The following is a 26,653-nucleotide window of genomic DNA, read 5'->3' as shown; positions in this document are numbered from 1 at the left end:
TAGCAGTGCAAAGCACGTGCCTTTTGATATGGAAGATTGTGGCCAACAACAGAGAAGTTTGTCTGCATTATGTCATAGTATGTCTGAAAAATTAGTCATAACCAAGTGCCACCTATTTATAACTACTTACTTCTCTGGTTTAAAGTCTGATATTTTAGACATCTGTCAATGAGACAATAAGGGCTGATCCCAAGGGCAGAGGGATTCATAATATTCAGGCTGCAAAAAGAGGATCATGCTGTTACTAAATTTACTCAAGACACTGCAGTTTCTACAAGGTGAGTTTTTCCTAAGAAAAAGTAGCATTGGTTTGTATTTATAAAAAAAACCCAAACAACAAAACCCCTTTCACCATCTGTTCAAATGACTGTACAAGAGAAAAAGCTGACAGTAAAGCTGTATTCCGCTAAACCACCTGTGCCCAGGACTAGAATCACATTATAATGCCATTTCATGAGCTTCCAACGTTATCTTTGATCCAAAGATCCCCATGTGCTCTGCACCTACATAACTGAAAGAGGCTTTCAACAACATATGGTCCATGGCAGGGAGGTGTGCTTTGCAACTGGCACACACTGGAGCCATCCACCACATATCCACCGAAGCAGTGAAAGCAGAAAGAAACCACTGCCCTGGACCCACTTACCTGCACGTTGCATGAAAGGACAAGCCAGAAGGCAGAAGAGCATCACGTTGTTGCTTCACTAGTAAACCCAAATACCCCTGTGCTGCCTGCCACTCAAAAAGACCTACATGAAGACTATTTATCCAAGTTCTCTGTAGCAGGGACAGAAGCTCCACTAAAAATAAGAGTTGACCCAAAAATGGGATGTGTTTATGGAATTCCACTTTCCCCTTTGTTCCCTGTTATGGGAAAAAAGATGACAAGTATTTGATTTGCTCCAAGTTAGAGGCTTGAAGAAGTCCTAATGTCAATGAACAACAGCAGTGAGCTATTTCCTGTGGCTGCCACTCTCAGTGGAGTATAATGAGGCCCCGTTCATTTGTACGGAAGGCTACTTTTTCCCTTAAAGGCATTGCCCTTTCTCCAGCTAATCAGACATATCCTCCCCATCATTTCTTTCAGTTACTTTCAGTGGGATGGTTTCACACACACTGACAACGCTCAAATGCATCCTTGAAGATCCTGTTCTTACCCCATATTGAAGAAATAGCCTCCACACATGGAGGCTAGCAGTTTAAAGGTGTGAAATAAACTTTAGGAGGTACTATATGGCCCTCATGGTTTTTACGTGGCAGACAGATACTTCACAATGTCTGTTGAAAGGAAGGTTTTTGAATTACTTGTATTTGTAAAATTGTTTTATTTCAGAAAGGGGATATTTTTTAAAAAACAAGACTTACCTATGATACCCCTATTATTCTAAAATGCAACTAAACTCCCAGAAAAGCTCATGAACTGGCAGAATCTGCTGCGTAAGTTACGTAGTGCATTTCTGTCATATAGTCTGATCAAACTGGCCTATGCCCACAAATGCAGAAATTACTTTGATTAATGAGGAGTGGATAGACAGAAATAGAAACATTGGTAAACCTCAGCATTGCCCACAGTGCTCACACAGCCTCATATGGTGTCCATCTCAGACCAGATATATTGTAGATCTAATACCATATGGATAGGTTATGTCAGTGCTTTATATTCCTTGCAAATAAATGGCAAAATTACTGCATGAAAAATCCACACAAGGAATCCATGTGTTAAAGGTGAATAGGATGGCAACACAGCATGAAATAATTTGTAAGGGAACGGAAACATGAATAATCTTCCTTACAGTCAGGAGATGGGAATCTCTTCCACAGAAGCCACTTCTCTCTCTCTAGATAAGATCCACTGTCTGAAGTTTTGCACAAGTCCCTCCTCCATATCTAGCTAGAGTCATGAGTATTGCATCCCTGTTGGCAGACAAAAAAAAAAAAAACACTTGGGGGGAAGGAATCAGTTTGCCTGTTTGAAAGAATTGGTGAAATACTGTCAGTGACAGTGGGGCTGAAGGATTCTTGTTGTCATGGCCAAGAGCCAGTTTTTTCAAGGCTACTTGTTCGAGATTTCTGATGGTTCATCTAAGGTCTAAGCTTCCCCTGAAAGACAGCCCGTCCCCTCCTCCTGCACCTCTCCTTTAAAGAAGTCTGAGGATTGGGGTGCTCTCAGGCATCCCTCACGCTCTTACATATTCTCCACTTTCTCCAAGCTTCCATCACTGCTTTCCCTTCTCTCTGAACATCCCTTAAAATGGTGGGTCTACCTACCAGTCTTCCATGGCCTGGAATACAACCACTGGCAGAAACAGTGTTTCCAGTCTATTTTATTTGCTTACATTTTAGTAAGTATTTTTGGTTTTGTATTTTGCTGCTGATACAACCATTTTTTTTTTTTTCTACCAACACAGATCAGTTCCATTTAAAATACATCAGATAGGGACACCTGTAACTAGTTTTACTTGAATATATGTACACAGTTATGTATACATTATATACATATAGGCATTATATATACATATATATACACATATATATAAGGCACTGTAAAATGTACCATTACTTCTCTAGAATTGTTTTAAATCTGTAGAAGTAGATCATGTTTCTTCATATAATCTGAAATGTCTAACCAAGACATTTTTAAAATGTTTCAGGGTTACAGAGATATCAACTGTGAAATAACCCTTACTTTAAAATTCAAGTTATCGTGACAAGGTGAACAAAACCTATTTTGACAGTAATTCTAATCTATTTATTATATAACTGCTCCTCTCTTACAGATTCACCTGTACAAATAGTTTCCTTTGTCTCTCTTATTATGTTCCAAAATGTGAACTGAAACTTGTCCTGCAGAATAAAAAATAACAATAATGGAGAAATTAATACAGTAAACTTGGATAATTTATCCATTACTTACAGAGAATAAAGCCAAGATCGCGGTAAGCTGAGATGTCTTTAAATAAAATGTACTAAAACAGATCATGAGCTTATATAATTCTCTTTGATGTAGTCAACATCAATGGAGCCTCGTGATTACATTTTTGGCCATTTTATATAGAAGGTAATCTCTGCCATGTGAAGGCACAACAGCACACAAATATGACTGGCATTTATAATGAACATGCTTGAATGGATCCTTGCTTAATGTAATTAGCCTATATATGCAAATTACAGCATCAGAAATCCTGCAGCAGCTGCTGTTAAGAGGGCTTGGCAACTGTGTGTGTTATAAGCCAGCCTTACAGATCAAACGGACATATACTCAAAGACTAGAAACAGACAGATGAAGATAGATTAAAAATTTTACACGTCTGGGATGTATAAACCCTGATACCCTGGATAGAATATTTCAACAAATACCAATATAACATTTTTTCTACAGTTACTCTGTATCAATGATTCACAATTGTGCCAGACCACAGGATCCCAATTAACCTCACAATTTTAATAAAAAACAGTATAGAAAACTTCATTTAGCGTTGTTTCATGGCCCACTTACTGTGGCCTCACAAACATGATCCATGTTGGTCACAACTAGGAGACACTCTTTTAAAGACTCAGCATATTTTCTACTCTACCATAAGCACCTTGAAAATATGACTTAACCTGCAATCACTTCTTTTAATACTTTGTCTCCTACAGATTTTGCACTGTAACTGGCCTTTCCAGTTCTACTGTTTCAGTTCACGTTTTGCACAAGTGGAAGTGAAAAAAGGCAGCATAGCATGAACCATCTCAGCAAACAAATGCATCTGAGGCATAACTCATAGGGGAAAACCCGACACTTGAAAATACTGAAGTGACTCAAAGGTTTAAAAAATATATATGTATTACGAGAGCCACAAAAAAGGTTACAGACAGAGCTCCACAAAGCCTGCACAGATACATTCCAACAATTCAAGGTGGCAGAACAGGTGAAATACAGACCATAAAAACAGTTCGACATGAACTTTCCAGACTGTCAGAGACAGCAACCTTGACCCCATCTTTCCCACACACAAAAAAATATTGAATATATATATATATATCTATATCTCTCTATATCTCTAGTTTGGACCACAGATACAGTCCAAAGAAACCACATTGCAATTTCCACATTAGGCTTATAGGAGAATAGGCATCATCTGAGGAACGTCCATTATAACGCCCATGAGGTGATTATCTTAGGCCAAGTTGACATAACATTATGCTTGGTTAGCAATTTAGAACAGCAACACAACACAGTTCATTTGCTGCACGGGGCTACTAACACATAGCTCTGTGCAACCCTTAGAGTTGACTTTAACCAAACTAAGTAGTTACATTTGTTTTGTTTAATTTAAAAAGAAAATGCAAATGTAAGATATTAGGGCAGTTCCTGCTATCACCCTTCTTAAAAATTCAAGACTTGAAGACTTCTTTAATGTACTTGCTTACAGACACGTTTTGAGACTGTATTAATGATCTTCAGGAGAATATGCCACCCTGAGGCTTCTTCCCTTGTTCACTTCAGGTTATGTCTGCATCCAGTTTTGAGATAGGGGGCCAAATGCTGGTTGTATATCAGTGCAGTATTTGGCCCAGAGTTTCAAAGTCTTTGCTATTCAGACTTTCCTATGAGGTCAACAAATAAAGTAGTAAAAAAAGAAAATATTAAGGCTTCAAGTAAAAATATTTCCTCTCTCTCCCACCCATGTAGTAAGGTACATTTAATTTCATAATACTCAATATATTACACAATTAAAGATACAGAGATCCAACTTTTCAAGGCAGATTGTACTACAATGAAAACCTGGAGGCTAAATGGGAGTGTATGAACAGGGAACAAATGGCTAATAAAATGCAATATGCAATGAAAACTGATGCACGAACTAAACAAAAACTATTGCTGTTTTTTAAATAAGTAATACAATCCACAGCTAAAAATAAAAACATGTTGAAAAGATTTAAGACTTCTGAAACATGAAATAAACATGACAAAAGTAAAGAAGCTACTTTACAAGATGTATTAACTTGTGCTGGATTTTCATGGCTGATCCCCACCCACTGTAAATTAGCATCACTTAGATGAGCTTTGATGGAGCCACACCAATTTACACCAGCTGAAGATTTGGCCTGAAGTGTCTGTAAAAACTGAGACTATTTGGGCAGAAGAACCTTACTGCTAATCTGTAAACTGCTTGAAGAACTATACTTTTAACATCAGCTGGATTCTGCTCCAAAATTAGACTTAATAAATATGTCCCCAGTCCCGCAACAGGAGCTATGGAAACAGACACTTACATTTATGAGAAAATAGCTGCAGGTTCAGTGCCTGGGATGGAAATGAGGCTGGATTTGCTGCATGCAATCTTCTGTTAACTGTTCTGTTTAGATTATTCTTTCAGAAGATTTGAATAATTTACTCCAGGCTATGTGCACTGAATTATATGCAAACCTCAAAAGGAAAAAAAAAATACTTTGGTACCATTGTAAACCTATTAAAAAGTTGAATGTCTCTCAACTGTGGGCAAAACTACTCACAAAATATATAATCCTTACATCTGAACCTGTAATGACACAGTGCATTCATTCCTTCCTCCCTTACCCCTTGTGAAATATGTCAAAATAACCCTGGATATTAGTGCTTTATACACACAATACTGTGTTTAGTCTTACTGAGAAATTCTCTCAAGAACTAATGTAGTTAACTTCAAAGGCTCTTTGGCCCTTCAAGTTCCTCAGTAGCTTTTTTGTTTATAAATGCAGGAGAAAGAACGATCAAAATGGAGCATCACTGGGATGCAAATCTCAAATATTACACTGGTGCAAATTTTCAGCCTTGCTTGCATGAATTTCATGTACGTATTCAAAGATACATGGTAAAATGTGCCCTTGTTTAGCTTCCTAGCCCAAATCCATTGTGTCACACATGCCCTCTTTTTCAGGGCTTACATATGGCATACATGATACTTTAAAAACAAGTAAGTCTTGTGATACTCTATGCACCAGAGTGAATTCCAGTCCTTAAGGAAGTACTGCATCTTCCTGAGGAGTTAACATCACGGTAGAGTTGCAGATTAATAACAGTTAAAGATGGAAGAAATCTATAAGGCCATCTGGTCTAGCCCCTTGCCCCTGCAGGCTCACCTCTCACAGAAATGTTTTTAATGACTTGTCCAAATATAGTTTGACTGTCCTAAATAGTTAGTCTCCAATAATCTGCCTTGGAAGACTATTCCACTGCCCCTTCCCCTCCATCTTTTCTGCCCCCTTCTAAATGTAGACCATTGGTTACCAGTAACAACCCTTTGATTTACCTTTGGTTTTACATCTTTTAACTAAAGTATTTGTAAAATTATGATATTCCATTTCTACTTCATTGCTTAGTCAGTGACATTTTTTAGCCCTTAAATCTTCTCATCAGCCAGCCCATCCAGTCTTTTAATATATATTGCTCCACCTCTACCTGGTCCAGTTTGCCAGCATCTTTCTGGTACTGTGGTGCCTCCAACTAAAGACAATATTCTACATACCAGTGAGCAAATCTGCATAGAAAGACTATTGCTTCTCTGCTCTGTAATGTCCCTACAGTAGGCATTTAAAATACCACCAAGGCAATAAAATGCACACTGATTTCTAGCTCACTCTCTCATAACTTTGGCCTGTATCACAGATGCATTGCTTTCCAGGTATCTACCTTCAAGCAACATAGAGCGTTACATAGAGAGATGATTAACTTTCTTCTGTTCTCTTCAACCTTCCTCTCCAAAAAAGTATTTGATATACAAGGGACATAATAAGCAAGTATTGCAGCAGATGTCAAGATTTATCAAATCAAAAGATAAATTTTAACCAGGCAAAATGGAGGTCAATATTTGCCTTCTGGAATAATTAATCTCAACATACATGAAAACAAATAAGATGTTATCAGCACATTCTGAATTGCTACCAAATACCTAGAGAGCTGTCCATTATAGTCAAGGACTGAAAAGGATTCAATCCCTTGAAACAAATATCTTGAAAAATGATTAATTTAGCTCTCTGGTCATAACTATTCAGGAGAACCAGGTGGGAAGTCAAGGCTTCATATGCTGACTGGCTCAGTGATAAATAATCATTTTTAGTGACTTTGGCAACAGTCGCTCAGGATATTCTTAATTGCACACATGATCTGGCTAGTCAGCACTGGTCCAGATCTCAGTACTTTTGACTTCTGAGGTGGTAACTGAATGGGAAGGAAAAGGAAGTAAGGAATGGAGAAAATAAAAAAAATTTTCCATTTGTCCCAAAATTAGCTTTGCCAGAGTCCTCATATTTGTGACAAAAGTAATGTACCCCTTTCTTGTTTTTTATAGTAAAGTTGTCTTTAAATCCAACAAAGTAAATGCAGTTTTCTGGAGACAGGAAAAGGAAACCTCAGAATGTTAAATAGATTTGATTGACGTTATTTTAAAAAGTTGTTCCCCAGGGGAAAAAAACCCAAATGGAAAATCCTTTGTCTAAGAGTATTGAAGAACAGAGGGAATGTGCTAGTAATTAGGCAGACCGAAAATTTATATCCTTTAGATGTACGCTTGGCTCAGTTACACACACTGTAAATTCAACAGATCATGATAACCTTGCTGCAGGATTACACAGACGGCACCAGGGCAAGGCAGTAAACTGTGTTATTGCCTAAATCCAACAGGTAATAAGGAGGGTGCAGGGAAAGCAGCTGATGGCTGTTTAAAATATGTTCCCATCCAAACACTGCCTTTCTTATCTGTTTGGTTTTGTTTCCAAGTCAGAGAAGCCTTTAAAAACCAGAGGGAGCAAGAGGTCAGAGTGGAAGATCCTTACTGGTGTTGCAGTCCTTTTCCACGAGAGACGAACACACGCGCACACACACACACAATTTCACACACAGGGAGGCGAATGGCAGACAGTGAGAAGCTGTTGCTATCCTTTCTCCTGCTCCCATCCGGGACCCGGGAGCAGGGAGGCTTTTAAAGACGACACGGCGTTCATGGCCCAAGTGCCCTTGCCTTGATCCTTCTCAGGAGGAGGAACCCGACCTGCAATGCCTTGGGGACGCAGAGCAGTTCTCGCACAGGCAGACTGCCCAGCACAGGAAGCCTGCTTTCCATATCGGTAGGAAAACAGCAGTCGGGCCTCTGACTCCTTGGACACATCGTTGGCCAGAAGAACTGGGAAGGGGCATGGGAAAAACTGCATGATCCTGGACCGACCGTACTTTTTCACAGCACAACTGGTACACAACAGGTTTGTTGGACAGACACACTCACAATGGCTTTAGCGCTCTCTTGCATTAAAGAAATCCGCTCTGTAGTTGTTGTGTTAGGTCATAGCCAGTTCCTGCCTGTCGGTTCAGGAAGAGTCTGATGGGCTGTACAATTTTATTCCCTCAAGAATAAGGCTGCAGCTGGTTTTTGGCCGAAAGAGAAAGATGAAAACAGAACAAACCCAAAACAAGAAAAGGAGAGTGGCCAGCTGCTGCTGCTCCTTCTTTGTTGTTATTTGAGTCTTCACAGTGCTCCTAGCTTCATGGCTGGCTGAGTGGATGGCTCTTTATTTTTAATTAATTTTATTTTACACCGAAATTTCATAGGTTGTTCCACCAACTCCAGACACCTTCTTAACGTTTGAGTGTCTAGCAGGGCTGACAGGTGTCCCCTGGGAACTTGATGTTGAACCCAACCTGGATATTCCTTTTGGCTGTCCATTTATTTTACTGTGAGGTGTCTTCAACTGCATGTCATCCCTGCATCAAAAGAAATATCAAAAGACCCAAAGTTAGTGACCAAAGTGTGATAGCAGAATGGCTTCATTCAGGATAAACAATCATCCCTGTTATCCTGAGTCCCAGTGTGGCAAAATATTCAAGCATGGGAGCAACCTGGTTGAAGCCAATATACTTGATGAAAAGCCACTGAAAAGAGAGAATTCATTTGGCCATTAGGCTAGTGGATCAGACCCCAGTAATATTTGTTCATTTAATTACTTGCTTAAATGCTTTGCTGAACCAAACTAATTGCATGAGCATTTGTAGGACGCAGGAGGGTTTAACTGTCACTGCCAAACTGTGTCTTACAACCAGAAATAAAATACTCAGAAAAAACACTTTCCAGTTAAATATCCAGTTGCTCATCTCTGAAAGACATAAGAGAGGTGAAGCATAAGACTTCTTTATGACAGAAGACACAAACTGAATCAAGTCAGGAAGCACTCTAGGATGCCTGTAGTTAAATACGATATTCTGGATGGACTCTTTAAAATAATTTCCCTTCTTATGACCTACCGCCAGGGAGCATGGACAACAGGCTTTCCTCAAAAGATCTTTTAAATCTAGGCCACTACACACTAAAGCTTAATGTGTCTCGTCCCCAAGACTCACAAATTAATTAGATAAAAGCCTACCAAAGAACTTGTGTACGTTCTGGAAGTTCCAGCACAACCGGGGTGTGCTGTATTCTCACATCATACTCCTGCACAGTGGCTGTCTCCTTGGGTTTGGCTCAGTCCGAAGCCAGCAGCAGTGACATGGGGCTGAAATACCTTCCACTAGGGAACACTTTCTGTCTGCCTGCAAACAGAGGCAGCCTGAGCTATTTCAGACCACCCTGACTTTCTGGAGGCCAGAGGGTTTGATGGATTAACTGTATTCAAAAGGCAATTTCTTTCCTTACATGTAGCAGGTCAAGGGAGGTGATTCTCCCCCTCTACTCCACTCTCGTGAGACCCCCCCTGCAGTGCTGTGTCCAGCTTTGGGGCCCCCAACATCAGAAGGACACAGATCTGCTCGAGTGGGTCCAGAGGAGGCCACAAAGATGATCAGGGGGCTGGAGCAGCTCCCTTATGAGGACAGGCTGAGAGAGTTGGGGGTGTTCAGCCTGGAGAACAGAAAGCTCCGGGGAGATTTTTGGGCGGCCTCCCAGTACTTAAAGGGGCGACAGGAAAGCTGGGGAGGGACTCTTTATCAGGGAGTGTAGGGATAGGACAAGGGGTATGGTTTTAAACTGGAAGATGGGAGGTTTAGATTAGATCTAAGGAAGAAATTCTTTCCTGTAACGGTGGTGAGGCACTGGCACAGGTTGCCCAGAGAAGCTGTGGCTGCCCCCTCCCTGGCAGTGTTCAAGGCCAGGTTGGATGGGGCTTTGAGCAACCTGGGCTAGTGGAAGGTGTTCCTGCCCATGGCAGGGGGTTGGAACTAGGTGATCTTTAAGGTCCCTTCCAGACCAAACTGTCCTGTGATTCTGTGTTCTATGTGTCTGCAAAATAAAACAAACTACCCCAGACACAGCTCTTGATAGGCTCAGAATAGCTCCAAAACTAAAAGCACTTTTTCTGTGGCAACCTGGTCTGACAGCTGTACCCTGGAGCTGGAGCAGCATGTCCATCACCTCACACCAGCCCGGCTTCTGCTACGTGTTTAAGCTGTGTTTGAACTCCAGAATGGAGTTGTGGGTATCTGAACCAGCAAAACACATATACATAAATATAAAAAAAATATTGTGTGGTTTTGTAAAATGCTGCTGTGTCCCCAAACAGCAGAAATATGCAGGGACCAAATTCTACAGTTGCCTCACTGAAGTACTATAAATGCCCTAATTCAGTGCTGAAATTCTCCTGAAGAACACAGTCTGCTTCCTGAAACAAGGAGAAATGAGCAGGGGAGTGTTAGGGGAAAGGAGAGAAGGGAAAATAATTTGTGCTGTTACTGACAGAAAACGTGCTAGGTTTACAGAGCACAGAGTGCCTGTGGGAGGTTTATTTCACTAGGTAAAAATCTTCAAGTTCATTAAGCTATTTATTTATTAATCTAGGTACTTGACTTGATTTTAGGAACTTCAGTAAAAAAGATCCTCTGCAATGGTATCATATGTCTGCAACTTTCTTTAACATCTGATAGGATCTGCAGCTATTTTAATAGTTAGACCACTTTTGTCAGACACTGTATTTTTCATTACTTCAAAGAGCTGAAGTGAATTCACAGGCTCTACGTTTTAAGCAAGGACAGTGTAAAAGCAGTGGGACCAACAGGCTGGCTGCATAATCAAGAACCGGAGACTAAGAAAAGGCAAACAGCTTTTCATATATTAGCATCCTTCCTAACAGCAGCAGCTGACACATCCAGGTCTCAGACAGAGGGCAAAAAGGCAAAAGAAAGCCCACAGGTCTTCTTTCACTGAAACACACTCATTTCTTTAATACATATGAAGAGGAAAAAATGGCTGTCCATCTCCCAAAAGTTAGATCTTTGACCAGTAGACAAATTATCTTAACAACCACAAATCACTTGAAAACACTGAGGAAAAACTTGCTGGCACTAAACTTCAGGAGACCTACAATAATGGTTCTCCCACATTTCAATAACTTTCCCCAAAATGTTGGTTAATACTGGAGTGAGAAACCTGGGACCTTAACCAGAGGACAGCATAGTGCAGTAAGTGCCAGATGCAAAGAAAACCTAGATATTTCTGATGAGCCCTCCAGGCCCCAACTTGGCTGAAAAACTGCACCTGTGGTGGGATCATGTAGCTCTTTTCAGACTTTCCAAGCCCTATAGTCTCCAGAAGGAAGAGAAAGAAAGATAAGTGCATGCAGAAGCTGCAGCTGAGGATCTTGCTCAGATAAAACTTACTCAGGCTCTCAGCACAGGAAATCCTTTCTCACCCCACACTTTCTCACAGAAAGGAAAGAGGTAGCTAGGCCCTAAGGTAATGCCAAGATGGTCTGTGCTTTTATTACCAGTTCTGTACTATGGGACACTCAACACAGCTAAATACACAGCTCTCTATGCCAAGCACAATTTCCAGGACTGGTCTCAGCCCCTGTTTCCCTTAGTGCAGGGTATGCTTGCATGTGCTGTGATCCCAGTTTTGCCTCCGTTGTCCAAGCAACGGCTGGGTCCAGCCTCCCTTTAGGCTGCAAACTAAAAAAAAAGCTCCGCCCTTTTGTGCATAAAGGGAGGGATAATCTGCCTCTTATCTTGCAAATAATTATCCAATACAGTTACAACACTAAATCACTATGACTTTTACAGCTTAATTGACCACCTGCAGTTCAAGTTACAGCAAATGTGCAAATATTTTGTCATGATGAGGTTGCTACAAGGGTGTCGCAGAATTAGAGAGCACCCACAAACCTCCCACCCTGGCTGGCCTACAGCAAACACATAATCTGGGTCATGCCTCCTGCGAAGTGCTCTGTACTTGCTTGCACACAGAATCAAATTGCTAAGCAGCACGTAAAGCAGTACATACCTTTGTGCTCCCACTGATTGCACCTCTGTAATTTCCACAGTGTTTACAAACGAGACAGCCTTCGGGCCTCCATAAGAGGGTGACCTAGGCATCCCTGTGGGGGATGATGGGACCTGGTGGCCTGGGGATTTGTAGGAGCCATTGCTCACCCTGCCCTGTAGTGCTTGATGGGACTGGACATTATTATTGGCTAAATCAGCTTGCAGAGAGGTTGTGGAAGTCCTTGGTGCTCTTGTCATTGCACTTGAGAGTGAAGACACTGAGGACTGCAGTATAGGGTTCCTTGTGCTAAAACTGGTAGCAGCCATCAGATTGTCTCTAGATCCGTATCTCATTGCCATGCTGCGTGGGTCTTCAGAGAGTGTGCTGACTTGCTGAAGGCTGTAAGAGCTAGGGGTGTCATAGACACCTGAGTCTGCAAACACTGAATCAGGGTGCGAGTGGAGGAGCTTCTCCCTCTCTTCCATCTCTTTTCTCTCCTGGATGGATGCCATAATGGTTTTGGAAAGGTTATCATAGCGGACTGGGGAGGGGTCTCGCTGGTGTGGAGCTGGACTCCCCAGCACTGGGCTGAAGCTCTGCGGTGGTTGGCGTTGCAGCTCACTCCCCCGTAGATGGCACATTTTGGCTGATAAATACGGGGAGTGGTACCCAACAGAGCTGATGGCAGAATGGGCGATGCACTTCCTCCCCGAGGGTGACATGGGGTTTAGCAAACTGTCATATGAAAGACTCCCATTTCTGTTTGACAGGGAATTGGGAGAAAAGATGCTTTTGTAAGGGGTGGAAGCCGCCCCTTCAGACTTTATTGGATGAAGGGGCACTTTGTCTGTCCCTCTCCTGCCAGCAGATTTCAGGCTCAAGGATCGTGAATTGATGGCAAAGGAATCTATCTGGAGTGGGGAAGACTGATAGGTCTTGTGGAGGGAGCTCTTGCGGTAGCTGGGGATGTCCAAGCTGGGTTCGGACTGGTAATCAAGGCTCCTGCCATCCTCTTCTATCAGAGCCCCTTGACTGTGTCCCTCCTGCATGGTGATCTAAACCAGAGGTGAATATGAGAAACAGAAGTCAGTGATATGTAAGTACAGGCTTGCTCTTCACGGTGAGTGCACGGGAAGAAATGAGCTGAAGGTCTTCTCTCAGACTCTCAGGCCAGCTATGACACAGGTTCATTATAAAGAATCTCCTAACTCCTGTTCAGCATATGGATACACATGTTAGAAGCAAGGAGGAGTTATTCATAAGAAGTGTTAAATAATATTGGCAGCAATAGATATGTCAATACATGGACACTGAAAACACAGAATGAGAGACCTTCTAAAACGAGACTCAAGTCTCAGTCAAGGTAAATCAGATTGTAATCTGATAATACTGCCCTTGGAAAAAGCACTTCAGGTTTTCTACAAATAGCTCTGGAGTTGAGAGATGTCTGGTTTTGCGTGCTGAGTCAGAAATACTCCAGGCTTCATTTAAACACACTGGGGACCAGCACACTCTTATTCACTTTACTCAGAGCTACGAATATTCAGCAATTCTGAATTTCTGGTCATAGGTCTTCAAAATTAAGCACCTAAGCTTAATTAAAGCAGAGAGGCTCCTTCCCACCATTTAGACAACAAAATGAAACAATTTTCTCTTTTTTATTGCCTCTGTAGGAGAGAGTGGCCACATCAGAGAAGGAAACATAGGCCATAATTTATTTATGTGCATTGAAAACAGATAGGACTTCACTTTGGTTTACTCTATGAAAGACTGCTTACAGTTCTTTCACTTAAAATACCCTTTTGTGCTAAGCTAATAATTTTTGCTGTTATTTTGCCTATGCACAATAAATTGGCTACACTGGCTCTGCAAACAAAGAATTATTGTCAGTCACATATTTCATCAGAAACACAGTCAATGCAGTTTGTTCTGTATCTAATTTCTTTTAAAGGAAAATGATCCAAAAAAGCCTAACTGGCAGAAATCTATTTTATAATGAATTTTTCTTGAAGTTTTTTTCTTTGAACTAGAAGATAGGAAAATATGCAAAACAGCTCACTGTCTTCTAGAGCATGGTGCTAAATATGGCCTTCTCTGGAAAAAGGAGACCAAGTGACAGCCTGTAAAGGAGGAGGAAAGAGCAATGATGTAGCTTATATTTGTGCCACTTATCCTTGTGTCCTGATCCCTCTCTCCTAACAGCTTTCACTGCTCAAAAGCAGAATTACATTGACAGGCTGAAGAACTGATACAGAAGAGACAACATGATATTCCTCACACCAGCTAGTCTCTTTCCCCTGTACCTTATACTTAGATATGGCTTGGCAGACAACTACATGCTATCCTATCAGCTTGCCAAGTGAACTCATTTTTATATTCCCACTTGACTACTAGAAAGTTGTGACTACTATAAAATTGAACAAGTCCACAAAGCTGATTGTATGCATACCAGTCAGCCTATAGTAACAACATCCTTCTTTTTAGGTTAGGACTGAAACAGCAACTCTCAGAGTGAAGATGCTGTACACTGTTATCATTTCATAGCACTGCCCAGTCTCCTGGCCTAACCAGAACCTATCTGGTATCTATACTGCATCTATGGCTATGTACTGAATGAATAAAACAAGATTTTTTTTGATGCCTGTAAATAGAATATTTTGAATTGGATGTCAAGCCATTTTTCATGTAATAAAGTGAAGGTGATTAAACTTTTTGGGTGCAGCAAACACACTGCTGTTCTTACGTTCCCTTTCATAAGCCAATCTTTTCTTCACCAAGTGGACAAATCGAGAGAATAACATTTACAATTATTGCAGTAAGACTAAAACCTGAACTTGGTGGTAGCTGGAATTCTACCATCCATTGCCATCTTTCTTTTCAAAACGAGAAGGATACTAGAAAAGTTTTCTTCACCATTTAAGGAACATTCTGTCTTAATCCAGTGTTGCTGCAGTCCATTATATATCTCTACTGTGTTTTCCTTTCTTTACTTATATCATCCCCTTCTTGTTATTGCAGGGGTGACATTGGAGGACCTGATGAAATTAATTGTAAGAAAACTGCACTGTGTGTAGTATGTGTGTTTTAAGGGTATGTCCACTGGTATGTGAAGACTTGCAAATATACAAGTTAGACCAGTGATTTTCAAACTGCTGTTCTCAGGTCCTGGGGGGACCAAGGAATATTTGCAACAAGTCCATGAGAAATAAGTGAGAAAAACAAGCCTATTAGCAGCGGGCTTAGTTTTGCACTCTGCTTCCAAAGGAAACACTGTAAACTCTTTCAAAACTCCTAAGCAAAAGAGAAAGCAGTCAAAATTCCAGAGCAAGTCTCTTTTATTGTTTGGACCTCAGTTTTCGTGATAGAAGGAAATGATGCCAGGTGTTAGGAAGGTTTTTTTTTTTTCCATATAACCCAAATGAGCTGAGAAGGTGCTAAGGAAGGTCAAACGTGAGGAATCTTCCACTAGTTTTAACTAAAATATCTCTTGGGATGCTTTAAAAGTTCTTTCTGTTTTCTAAGCTGACATCTTAAGGAATCACTGAGCATGTTGTCTGTTGGCTAAAGGGTCTGATCCAGAAAAGCACTAAGCATGCCCAGCTCTCTCTGAAGTGAATGTGAGTTGGCACCTATGTCAGGAGAAGCCAATGGGAGGTGACACTTCTCAGCATCTCAGGATCAGGCCAAGACACTGGTAAAGCAGCAGCGCACACCTGTCAGCAGGACAGACATGTCAACCTCAACTGAGGAAAGCTGCAAAAGCAGACATGTTTTCATAAGCAGCACAGTGAAAATATACACTATCGCACAACGGTGCCAAGTGTTGTTATTTACTTTTACACTCTGACATTCACTACAGCCCTGTGGTGAATTTATCCTCAGGTCCATCCTGGCCGGTGTTAGCTGGGATCAGATTCTCCTAGGCCCGCTCACCTGCTCTGCTGTAGCATGGTAGTGGACTTTGGGATTGTTGCTGAAAGCCGGTCGATACTTGTACATGGCAGGTGTAGGAGGGCTGATAAGTTTGGGTGAAAGGCCACCTTCTGTAAAAGAAAAAAAAAAGGATTTTCTATTAAAATGTGTGGACAGAAGGCTATCATTCCTAATTCCTTGCTATCCATGGTCCTCTGCAAACAGATCTGTTCTGGAAAGAATACAACTTGCAGTACTTTTGTGCAGAATTCCATCAAAATCAGTGGGGCCCCTGTGGAAATAACAGTATAATATTACTGCCAGATCAGCAATCTAAAGAGAAGAAGAAACAAGGTATAATATATTAAGTGGGGTGACATATTTTGGTGAGTAGTAATTTTGCCATATTTTGAAATACTAGATATTTGGGTTGAATTCACCTACTAGTTTTGTCTGAAAAAAAAAGAGGGTTTTTTTAATACTATGAAAGCTTTAATTTCACATTTTCATAAATGAAATAATTCAGTTTGTAATGCCTAAGCATTTCATGCTAGTATTTCTGATTCCTTAGTTCAAAATGACATTTTTAATTTAAAAATTGATCAAAACTTTAAGGCAGGGTTTAAAACTCTGTGAAACTGATATGATGTATCTATCCTAGGCTTGGATGAACCACCTCCAGATGACTTTTCTTTCCCTTTCCTGCTGTTTATTCCACGAGCTCAGAACTCCTATAAATAGAAAAAAACCCTTCACCCAGATCCCATTACTGTTTTGAAAGAATACCAGAAACCTTTTAAAGAGGCTGAAATATTTTCTTATTAATAAAAATAAACCGCTGATCATGCAACTATACCTTCACTGGTCCCCAGCTGCCCTTTTAGCTCGGAGTACTTGCTTGGATCTCCTTTGGGTGGGAGAGGTGGTTGCACATCCATATTTTTATCCTCCAGACCTTCCAGGCTAATTTTAGACTGAAAATGACCAAAGAATCAATCATTACCCACAACTTGGTTAAATAACAGCATGTGTCAGAGTGCTGGATGTACCACAGAACAAGAACTACCTATACCTATAATGACAAACATGATTTAGCATACACAGCAGACAAGGACTGTCATGTGTAAAATTAACATTATGATAACAATCCAGCATAATTTTAAATGCACTATCCTAGTCTACTTGGCATGCTAAATAACATTATCATCATGCTGGTTAATATGTGGTAGAAGACAATGGTGTTTTCTAACATTTTTCAGCAGCTTTCCAGGCAGCTCTCAGCAAGTAACTATCCAAAGAGTGTAACAAGTAACTGTCCTCAAAAGTCTTGCAAGGTGGCTTCTTTTGAATCCACTGCTTTTTATATGACTAAACAAATCCTTCTCTCTATTTCATGCCAGGAGAAACTGAAAAAAGAAGAGGAGAGAAGAGAACTCAACTTCTGAGCCAATATTCCTTTCACCGGACCACAAGCCTTCCTGCAGTCTGGAAGCTAAAATCCTTCTTTGAAGTAGAACAGCTGACCTGGTGCTACAAGGGTTCCCGCACAGTGTTAGGTTTGTTAAAATTAATCTGAACACCAAGAGGTGGCATCTCTTGGGACAGAAAGTAACTATTGCAAAGAACAGCCACCTCTTCCAAAAGATGCCCAAAGGAATTCTATTCTAGAGCTGCAAAAAAGGGCTGTTACTGGATCAAGAGATGCTGTAACTGAACCTGGGTCATTTTCAGAGGATGAAGTATACAACAAAGACTCAACCTCTATAATTTTCTCAAAAAAATGCATCGTCTCAAGGAGATTTTCAATAACAAACTCACTCCCAGGTTTGATAATGCTCAATCCATGCTCTTTAAAAGCAGCGCTTGAAGGCTGCCTTACCTTGCTCCGGTTGAGGTTGGCCTGGATTCCGTTGTCACTGATCTTCACTGTGATCTGTCGCTCAGATAAATCAGGTCTGAGGAAAGGAGGCTTCACACTCACAGCTTGCTTTTTCTTGGGCTCAACTATGTACCTGATTAATCGTTCAACAGTCATAATTAAAATAAACAACAACCTAAGAAAAAGGCATAGAGACAAGAAAATCTTCCTGCTTCCAGAGTATGATTTAAGGATGTGTCAGAATCTATGTAAGCAAACTCCATTTATTTCAATGGATGTAACAATTAAAAAGCAATAAAAAGATCAATGGTTTTTTTAGTGAGCAAAAGGAGAGGATGCATTAAAAAAACCAAGCAATTCTGAAGCACTGATGGACAAGAGCACAATTCACATGAAGAGAGAAAGAGAGGCCTACCACCAATGGAAGCGATTTACTAGATCTTACCTAGTTAACATGAAACAGCTTCCCTGCGGTGGAAGACGGTGACTGGGGGAATAAGACCCAGTACATGGGGAGTTAACATGGAGAAGATGATATGCTGTCAGTTCTAGCTTACCACACAGTGACTTGTTTCTGTAGCATGCTTAGGGTGTTCAAATAAATGGAGGTAAAAGAAACAGACAGGTCTATAGGAAGCAACAAACCTAAAGGGAAATGGCTGACTTTAGATATCTAATTTCTTTCCAGTGGACTAGAATTCTGTAAGTGCCATTGGGCAGTGGCTGTACAATGCATAAATATCAATACACATACAAGCTTTCTCTGATTTATCTAGTGAGTAGGACATTCTAGTAGTGATGGCTCAGTGACTTTCAATATACAGGACAATTTGAACAGGTCTTCACAAAACACAAACATTCTGCTTGCTGGAAATCTGAGAATAGCCATGATGACAGTAATCACACTCCCCTCTTAACTGGAGTGTCTCCCAATTGCTAATATCTGGCTCTTTTAAAGTACCTTGACCTGATTTTCACATTTTGGTAAGTTTGAGAAGCAGCTATTCCAGTGTCTTCACTTTAACACACGTAACAGTCTTTTAGGACTTATTTGTTGCAGAGTGAAGAAAAAAAAAAAAAAAAGCAGGTAACAGTGTCAGGGTCTGGAATTGCTCAACACCCTGAAAAGGCTCAAGTAAGTCTTCTTGTAGTACAATTATTAACATGTTTGCAGGCTGGAGAGCTCAGCACCTAGGATATTTATACCCCATCTGATCTATTGCATTAAAATCCTGATTTCAAAATGTGAAACGATAAATCCATTTCCCCGAAAATAGAAAGCCATAAATAAAATCCCAAGTTCCATGATGTAGACCTCATTGAAAATCTGTTTTATGATAATGAAAGTGCCAGTGAGATTGAAAACCACAGCAGCCTTAAATTAGATTTAAGTCTTAAGGAGAAAGGCTGATTTTTTCCTTCCTTTTCTCCACAGACTTGAATACCTGGACATTGACTGTACAGTGCAAAAAGTCATGTTGGGATGATGATAATTTACAGAACCTTACCTTGTTACTGAAATCCACTGGATAAACAAGTTGGTGAAGACAAGGGTATCAAATCTTGATATAATTTGACATGCTCGTTCCAAATAAACATTTCTGGGATAGGGTTATGAATTACATGAAGAAAGCAACTGCTTGGACAGGTTACAGCCATGCACAGTGAAGCAGCTATCACAGAGCTCTGCCTTCAGGAGTGTTTTGCTTTACTTCCCTGTTATTTCATCAATGGTCTTTCACTTACGAGCCCAACCAAGCACATTTTCTTTCTCTGTTCCAACAACTACACGACATCCCTCATTCCCAATCGAGAGCATTTCTCTTACCTGGGAGCCAAGGGGCTGCAGAGCACATGTTCCACATTTCCGCAACATCCTCGGGTAAAAGGATTCACTCCCCCACGGAATTTACCAGTCACCTGGAAACATATTCAGGACAGTGCTCAAACCTCTGGTTATATAAAAGTCATCATCCAACCCTGAGAAAGCCAAGAACAAGTATGCCTTGCTCTGACCCTACTGTCCTTCCCAAACAGATCGTTTTTCCTTGAATGTTGTACTTCCTCTCTCCTGCTCTAACTCACCACCTCCATCAGCTACTTCTAGCTAGGAGGCACACCAACTAAAGATCCCTTCTCAACAGGGCAGTGAGTTCAGTGTGACTGGGCTTCAAAGTGGGCAGGTTCACCTCATCATGCTGCTCCGGCATTAGATTCGTGCCTGCTGTCAGCCAGACATCCTGTTTTGGGCCCTTTCATTTTGCTGTCCCTTCTACCCCTCTGCCTGGGCAAATCCCCTTCAAACAAACAGGAATGTCAATTCAACATTTGTAATGTTGCATGAGAGCAATGTTTCCTCTCTATCAGAGAGGTTCATCTAGAACCACTGCCTTGTGCAAGAGGGTGCCAGGAACTCCCTGGTGATTACGATGTTTGCTTGGAAATGAGCTAGTTTATTAAAAGCCAAGCCTCATTAGACTGGCGGGATCCATTCAAAGCTTCATAAGCATTATAAAGGGTTTGTACTCTACAGGCAGATACTTGAAAGTAACCATATGGGGATAAATACCAATAAAGCCAGAGAGATTAATAGTGGTTGCCATTAAAAGCATTACTGTTGCTGCTTGCAAGTAATGCTTTTTAATCAACTCATAGTTCTGATCTAGCAACAAGTTTACAGAGTACCAGAAATACTTTAATTACTTGCACATAAAATAACAATGATTAAATGATTTTGCAATATATTTTGCTGGCCTCTTTGATACAACATGAAACTCTTTAAAAGGCCAAGAGAGAAATGTTGGAAGTTCTGAGTGTTGGAAGATTAGTCTGATGACTAAAACAAGGGCCTGGGACATTTGGCACATCTGCATTCAATCCTGGGTTTAAGCCGACTTGTGCCAGATGCTGGCAAAGCACTTCATATCTCTGTGCCCATTTTCTCAAACACAATATGAAAACAAAGTTTCTCTAACTCACAGATCACATTACTAATTATATCAATTTGGTTTCTAAAGTAGTTTGAAATCCACTGATAGAAAGCAGTCTCAGAAGGAAGGATATTTATTTACTTTATTCAGAAACTAAAAATACCAGTATATGAGCAGATGGTTATGGGGTTATGGGTTATTTTGATTCCATAAAAGACTTTCAGAAGCATTCGGAAAGCTCACAAACATCTAAACTCAGCCACTACAAACTCCTAAATCACAGTCTGCCTACTATGAATGCTGAAAACCTACAAACTGCAGAATGAACAAATATCAAAAATTTACAGTAAAACACAAAAAATGTCTGTACCACTGGCCTATAAAATATCCTGGGAAAAGAGGACAAGTGTAGCTGATCATACTGTAACTGGAAAGCTGACAGCAGGTAACTAACAGTGTGAGAGAAGAGAATCAATACTGGGACTGCAGGAGAAAAGTGAATGTTTTAAAACAGTGGAAAGCCAAGAGCAGATCTCATATCCATCACTCCTGGTCTGATGCCCTAATTACTGAGATATGCTTCCTTTGAAAGGGATCTGAAGGCTGGGAACGTCCATCCTCCACTTACAGATAGGCAGTACATATAACTAAAAAAGAAATATAACTAAAAGAAATATACATATAACTAAAAGAAATTAAGACCAGATTATATTTAATTTTCAGAAAATGACATGGGAAAATGAATTAATCTCAAATGGTTTGGTAGCTCAGGAAACCAAACCAAGCTAGGATGCATTTTTCAATAAAATTAAATCCAAATTTCTCAACCTTTCTAAACATTAGTTTATACAAGAAGTTAAATTTTACTTTTAATTTAAATTTTTCCTTTCTCCTCAGCCTAAAATTTTTATGGACAATTTTCATCACTGCACCAGACAAGCCTAAGGCAGACCATGATTTGGGCTATGAGACCAAAACACCTTGGATTCCATGCTACTATTGTTAGCACTATCAAACCTAATACTTGGCCAAAATCATTTTTAAAATGAAGAGCAGCTGATTCCAAGCAGGACAGAGAAAAGCATTTAAAGATCTACAGCTATGGTAAGCTTGCTTTGTTTAAAGACTATGTTAGGCAACAATTCATGATGACTTCAGATTCTTTGCTTATGTAAACCTCCCACATTATTCTGGATAGAAGTTTTTATTGTCTCTTGTGGGACAGGAGACAATCTCATCCCAGATTACCAAGGCCTGGCCTCAGACAGATGTCTTCAACTCTTACAGTCTGCACAGTAGCCATACATAAGCATGAAGCCATCAGCCTGCAGGACAGCCAGAACAGCACACTGCTCAGCCTGAGCTAGAGAGTACCCATAGATGCAAGAGCAGTAAAAATTCATTTGAAAAAAAAAAAAAGTGAAAAAGAAGTGTGATGTGGGAAAAAAAAGTGAAAAAACCCCAGATGTGAGGGGCGCTTTGGAGCTGGAGTTGTGAAAAGGTAAAGCACTGGAATGCACATGATTAATTAGCCTTGGGAAGAAAGCTGAAAATGGTGTGTGCAGCTGACTGGCACCAGCATCAAGCTTCCTAACCGAGCTACCCCTTACAAATGGCAGGGGTATGCTAGTGATCCCATGACTAGATCTCTATCACCTGTATCATGCTATTGATATGCACATGCATATAGGTCTGGATCACCCACAGAGAGGCTGTGGATTATATACATTCGAGTAACTGCAGGGGAACTAAAGTTTTACAGGCTTTTTGGCACAAGATGTCATGCTGGCACTTGGTTTAGAGAAGGAAAACAAGTTAGGTCCAATAGCCTCTGTATGTGTGTGTGCACATGTGCATGAGAACAAGAGAGAGACAAAGAAAGCGAGACAAAGAGCTAGCTCAGACCTTATTATGTGTAGTGTTGGTTAGCTGGGGGAGTTCAAAATATCAGGAGACAGGGCAAAAGCATGATTTTATCTTTTCCTTTCTTTCTTTCAATCTCATGGTTTGTTCAGTCTTACCCAAAGTTTGAACTTCTGGGGTTAATGGTACTCACCACCATAAAACCTATTTCAAGGCCACAAGTAGATTTTCAACGGTAAATAAGCCTGAGATGATCCTTTGTGGTTAAAAGGGGGAAATCTTTGCTTATAGTGCATTCAAGAAAAAAATTTGAAAATAAAAAACTAGGCAATCTTCCTAGATCTTCACAAAAGCTCCAGTAAGAGGGTTACTGCTAAGATTTGGATCATTTTTTGCTTTATCCAAGCTGACTTGCTGAATTCCCTTCCCAACTCAACATCTGAGCCACAAACACAGAGAAAAGATCACTTCTTACCTGTTCATTCGTTGTGCGGCCTCGGGCCACTAGAACAATATGGAAGCCAGTGAGACCAATGACTGGAATAAAGAATAACCCAGCCACACACATGACAGCCATTCTGTACCCAGGAGTTAAAGAAACTGGGGTGAGTGAAGGGAGAAAGAGGCTATGAAGGAGAGGGAGAGGAAAAAGAGGAAAAAAAGTATCTTGGAAATAGGCAGGGTGTCCCCCACCTTTACTTAGGTCTAACTAAATTTTATCTCAAAGTTAAGTGCATCTGCTCCTAGTCTGGGTCCTTATCCTTGAGATGGTTAAAAAGTAATGCGAACACATTCATTCTGGCTCTAACCATCTTGTAAAGACTGTTCTGCACTAATCTATCAATAGGGGTAGCACCCCTCAGAGCCAGAGCTTTGTGTATTACACTAGCATGCAGGGGGACTGCTCCCAGGGCAAACTCTGCTTTAAAATACAGTAGTAGAGTTTTAAATACAAGAAATAGTACCCAGCAGTTTAGAGTCACACCCAATTGGAATTAAAATTCAGGGAGGCAGCATATCCTTCTGCTGGGTTGTCATAGCAAAGACTGAGATAGACAAAAGCTATAGTTTTGGGGGTAATGGACAGTTACACAGGTAAGATGGGTACAAAGGAAAACCTGCACTAAGCATTTACAGGGGGAAGAACAATGGAGGATCAGGAGAGGAGTAGATCTCCACCAGTTCCAGAAAGACAAATCTTCAGATTCAGTCTTTCACATTTTTCTCAAGGTCACCTTGAGTCTCAAAAGACCAAAAAGAAGGATACGTAATAGCAGTATGAGCTGCTCCCAGCTTTTCCATATGGTTTAATACGAAGATGAGCCCAAAGGTGAATACTCCAACCATGTGCGTACTTAAGGACAGCAAGAAGAGAAAAAAATAGCGGTAGTTCCTCCGTCCTATGCAATTGTTGACCCATGGGCAGTGATGGTCAAAATCCTTGTAAAGAAAGGGACAGACAGGGAATAACCATATGGTGAAAGGAAATACATTTTCTTAGAGATAAATTTGAACCATCATCATGTAAAATTTTATCAGGCTAGTTCTGCAGCTTTACAACATGCTACACTCTCTTTAGAGGGCTCTTCTTAGGACCAAGTGGTTTCTGTATCTATGGATGGAGAGGTACTTGAGTGTTTATAAGGTCTGACAAGAGGATATAAACAAATAAAAGACAGGCTATTTATCTGCTAGCAGCAGAAGCACTTATTTTTTATCATCCTTAGCAAGAAGAGTCAATTATAATGACGTTCTCATAATCTATAATGTTTTGAAGATGCAATACTGCTGCAAAATTCTCTGCCCCACATTTCTGTATTACACAAAGCTGAATGAATCTACTTTAAACAACAGACATCACAAAAGATACTTTTTACCAAGCAGGTCCCCAGCAAAAAACAACATCTGGATAAGACACAAGCAAAGCTCTGCGCAAGTTCATTAACAGTTATGAACCCAAACCTAACTATTTGTCTCAGCCAAAAGTTCAAAGTCCCTCATAAAGTCAGATCCCTTTTAACAGGAGATTTAATAATGAGGGCAAGCCACAGGCACCTTTCAAGTGTCTTTACACAGTTTTGTAAGCATGTAAATCCATTGTCTTCAATGGGATTATTCTAGATGTGAAAACAAGATCAGGTGCAAGAAATAAACCCTTCTTATTTCTGTGTTTTTCAGAAGAGATATTACACACTCATGACATCAACAAATGAATTCTTTATTCTTTGTTTTGTGGTAATGTTATTTTTAAATATTCCTCAGTGATGACAAAGGAGTTTTTGTATTCTTAAGTTTTGCACAATGTATTTACCAAAAATTTACAAAAAACAAGAAAATGCATTACAGCTTTCTCAAAGCACATTAGAAAATGACAGGGGTAATTTAATAAAGATAATTTCAGGCTATATCTGAAATGCTGACACAGCATATGTCTATCATGCAAACCTGGTTGTATGCAGCCCAAAATATCTATCCATTGTGAAACTATATAAGAATCCACTGCAAACACTTCAGTAAAGAAAACAAAAATCTGACTACTTTTGTCATAGATTCATTTTTGGGTCCATCTGGTCACAGCAGGCTTTAGGTTTTAACTGATTTTACTTCTGCAAGTGTTGTTGGCTTTTGTTGTTTGTTCATTTTTATCAGTTTATCTGATATATTTGGGAAAAGAATTTTTATTGCACATTCTAGACTGAAAGTGAAAAGATGTGAATTACAAGTCTGAATAGGTTCTACATGGAGAAGCCAGTAGAGTCACTCCTATCACTGCCTCCAAGCTCTTCTAGAATAGACAGGTGAGCGGGAAATAAGCATCACAAGAATCAGTAAAGCATGCTGTTTAAGACCATGATTTATTGATTCAGAAGTCATTAATGCTTTTTGCCTATATTCCTCCACAGCAGTCATAATTTAATTATACAAGCAGAGCTTCTTACTTGCCCACCAGAATAGCAAGGAACGTTCAACTGATCTGACCATCAATAAAACTTCTGGAGAGCTAGGCAGAGTCACCTTGTGTTCTGCTGTTTTATTTAGGTTACTTTTGGATGCTCTCCCATTTTCATTTCTGCTGCAGAACTGACTCCCATGGAGGCCTTATGGCAGCATGAAATTGCAAGTGTTTATATCAGTGAGGTTTGAGCAATCTTTTTCTGAGAAAACTTCACTTGCTGAAAATGAATTCTCATGCTGAGCCACTGGGGAGGGCAGAAGAAGGAAATTCTATGGGACAACTGAGAATTTACCATCATCTAAACAATCCTCAGGACCTAGAATTAGTGAAAACATTTATGTTTCAGAACTAGGAATATATACAACTCAGGTTTTCTACAAAAAATCCAGCTCTATTCAACAATTCACAGAGTCTAAAGAAATTGTGTGACACAACTTACGAACAGCTGTGCCTATTCCCCTCCACTCAGGGACCTTGGCAGCTCCTTACTCTCCATCCTCTCAAAACCCACATCCTACTAAGGCCTTCCACAACAGGATAGCCTTGTCCTATTTATCGATGGTTACTAGGCACAGCACTGCTTCCAGATAATTATAACTTAGATATATATTGCCCTGAAGGAGAAAATGACTGACACAAGATAAACCCAGACAGCTTTTCTCTCACATGTAACTGTGCTGCTTTCTTTGGAACTCTTCCCTTGCTTATGGCAAAGAGGATTAGGACAAAGATGGTGTATACAGCATTCCAGCTGACTCTGGTATTTTTTCCCTTTCTGATTAGTAATTCCTTTCATTTTAATGGCACAGCTGAATATATTTTAGACATATTAAAGATTTCATCTTTCTATTGGGAAAAAATAGACCTTGCAGCAGAAATGATCCTTAAGAAGTAGATTTTTTAGCTCAGC

The 26,653-nt window shown here is 40.3% G+C and overlaps 1 protein-coding gene across 3 annotated transcripts in view; it reads right to left on the bottom strand.

The window, feature by feature from the left end:
• Positions 1-2,306: 2,306 nt before the first annotated feature.
• Positions 2,307-26,653, bottom strand: part of ZDHHC8 (zDHHC palmitoyltransferase 8) — a 121,756-nt gene continuing 97,409 nt past the window's right edge. For 2 of the 3 annotated variants that reach the window (XM_074887355.1, XM_074887357.1), the window contains exons 4-11: positions 24,055-24,227; positions 23,263-23,365; positions 19,823-19,914; positions 17,995-18,127; positions 16,972-17,089; positions 16,137-16,246; positions 12,222-13,258; positions 2,307-8,719 (exon numbers count right to left, since the gene is read on the bottom strand). In XM_074887355.1, the coding sequence (XP_074743456.1) occupies positions 8,548-8,719; positions 12,222-13,258; positions 16,137-16,246; positions 16,972-17,089; positions 17,995-18,127; positions 19,823-19,914; positions 23,263-23,365; positions 24,055-24,227 (1,938 nt within the window). In that variant the 3' untranslated portion in view covers positions 2,307-8,547. The remainder of the gene's footprint in view (positions 8,720-12,221; positions 13,259-16,136; positions 16,247-16,971; positions 17,090-17,994; positions 18,128-19,822; positions 19,915-23,262; positions 23,366-24,054; positions 24,228-26,653) is intronic. The other variant, XR_012631318.1, reaches the window with a different exon arrangement.

The sequence above is a fragment of the Strix uralensis genome, chromosome 17, assembly GCF_047716275.1.
Source record: "Strix uralensis isolate ZFMK-TIS-50842 chromosome 17, bStrUra1, whole genome shotgun sequence".
Classification (NCBI taxonomy): domain Eukaryota; kingdom Metazoa; phylum Chordata; class Aves; order Strigiformes; family Strigidae; genus Strix; species Strix uralensis.
Note: the sequence above shows the minus strand (reverse complement) of the source record. Positions and strands in the feature narration are given on the sequence as shown.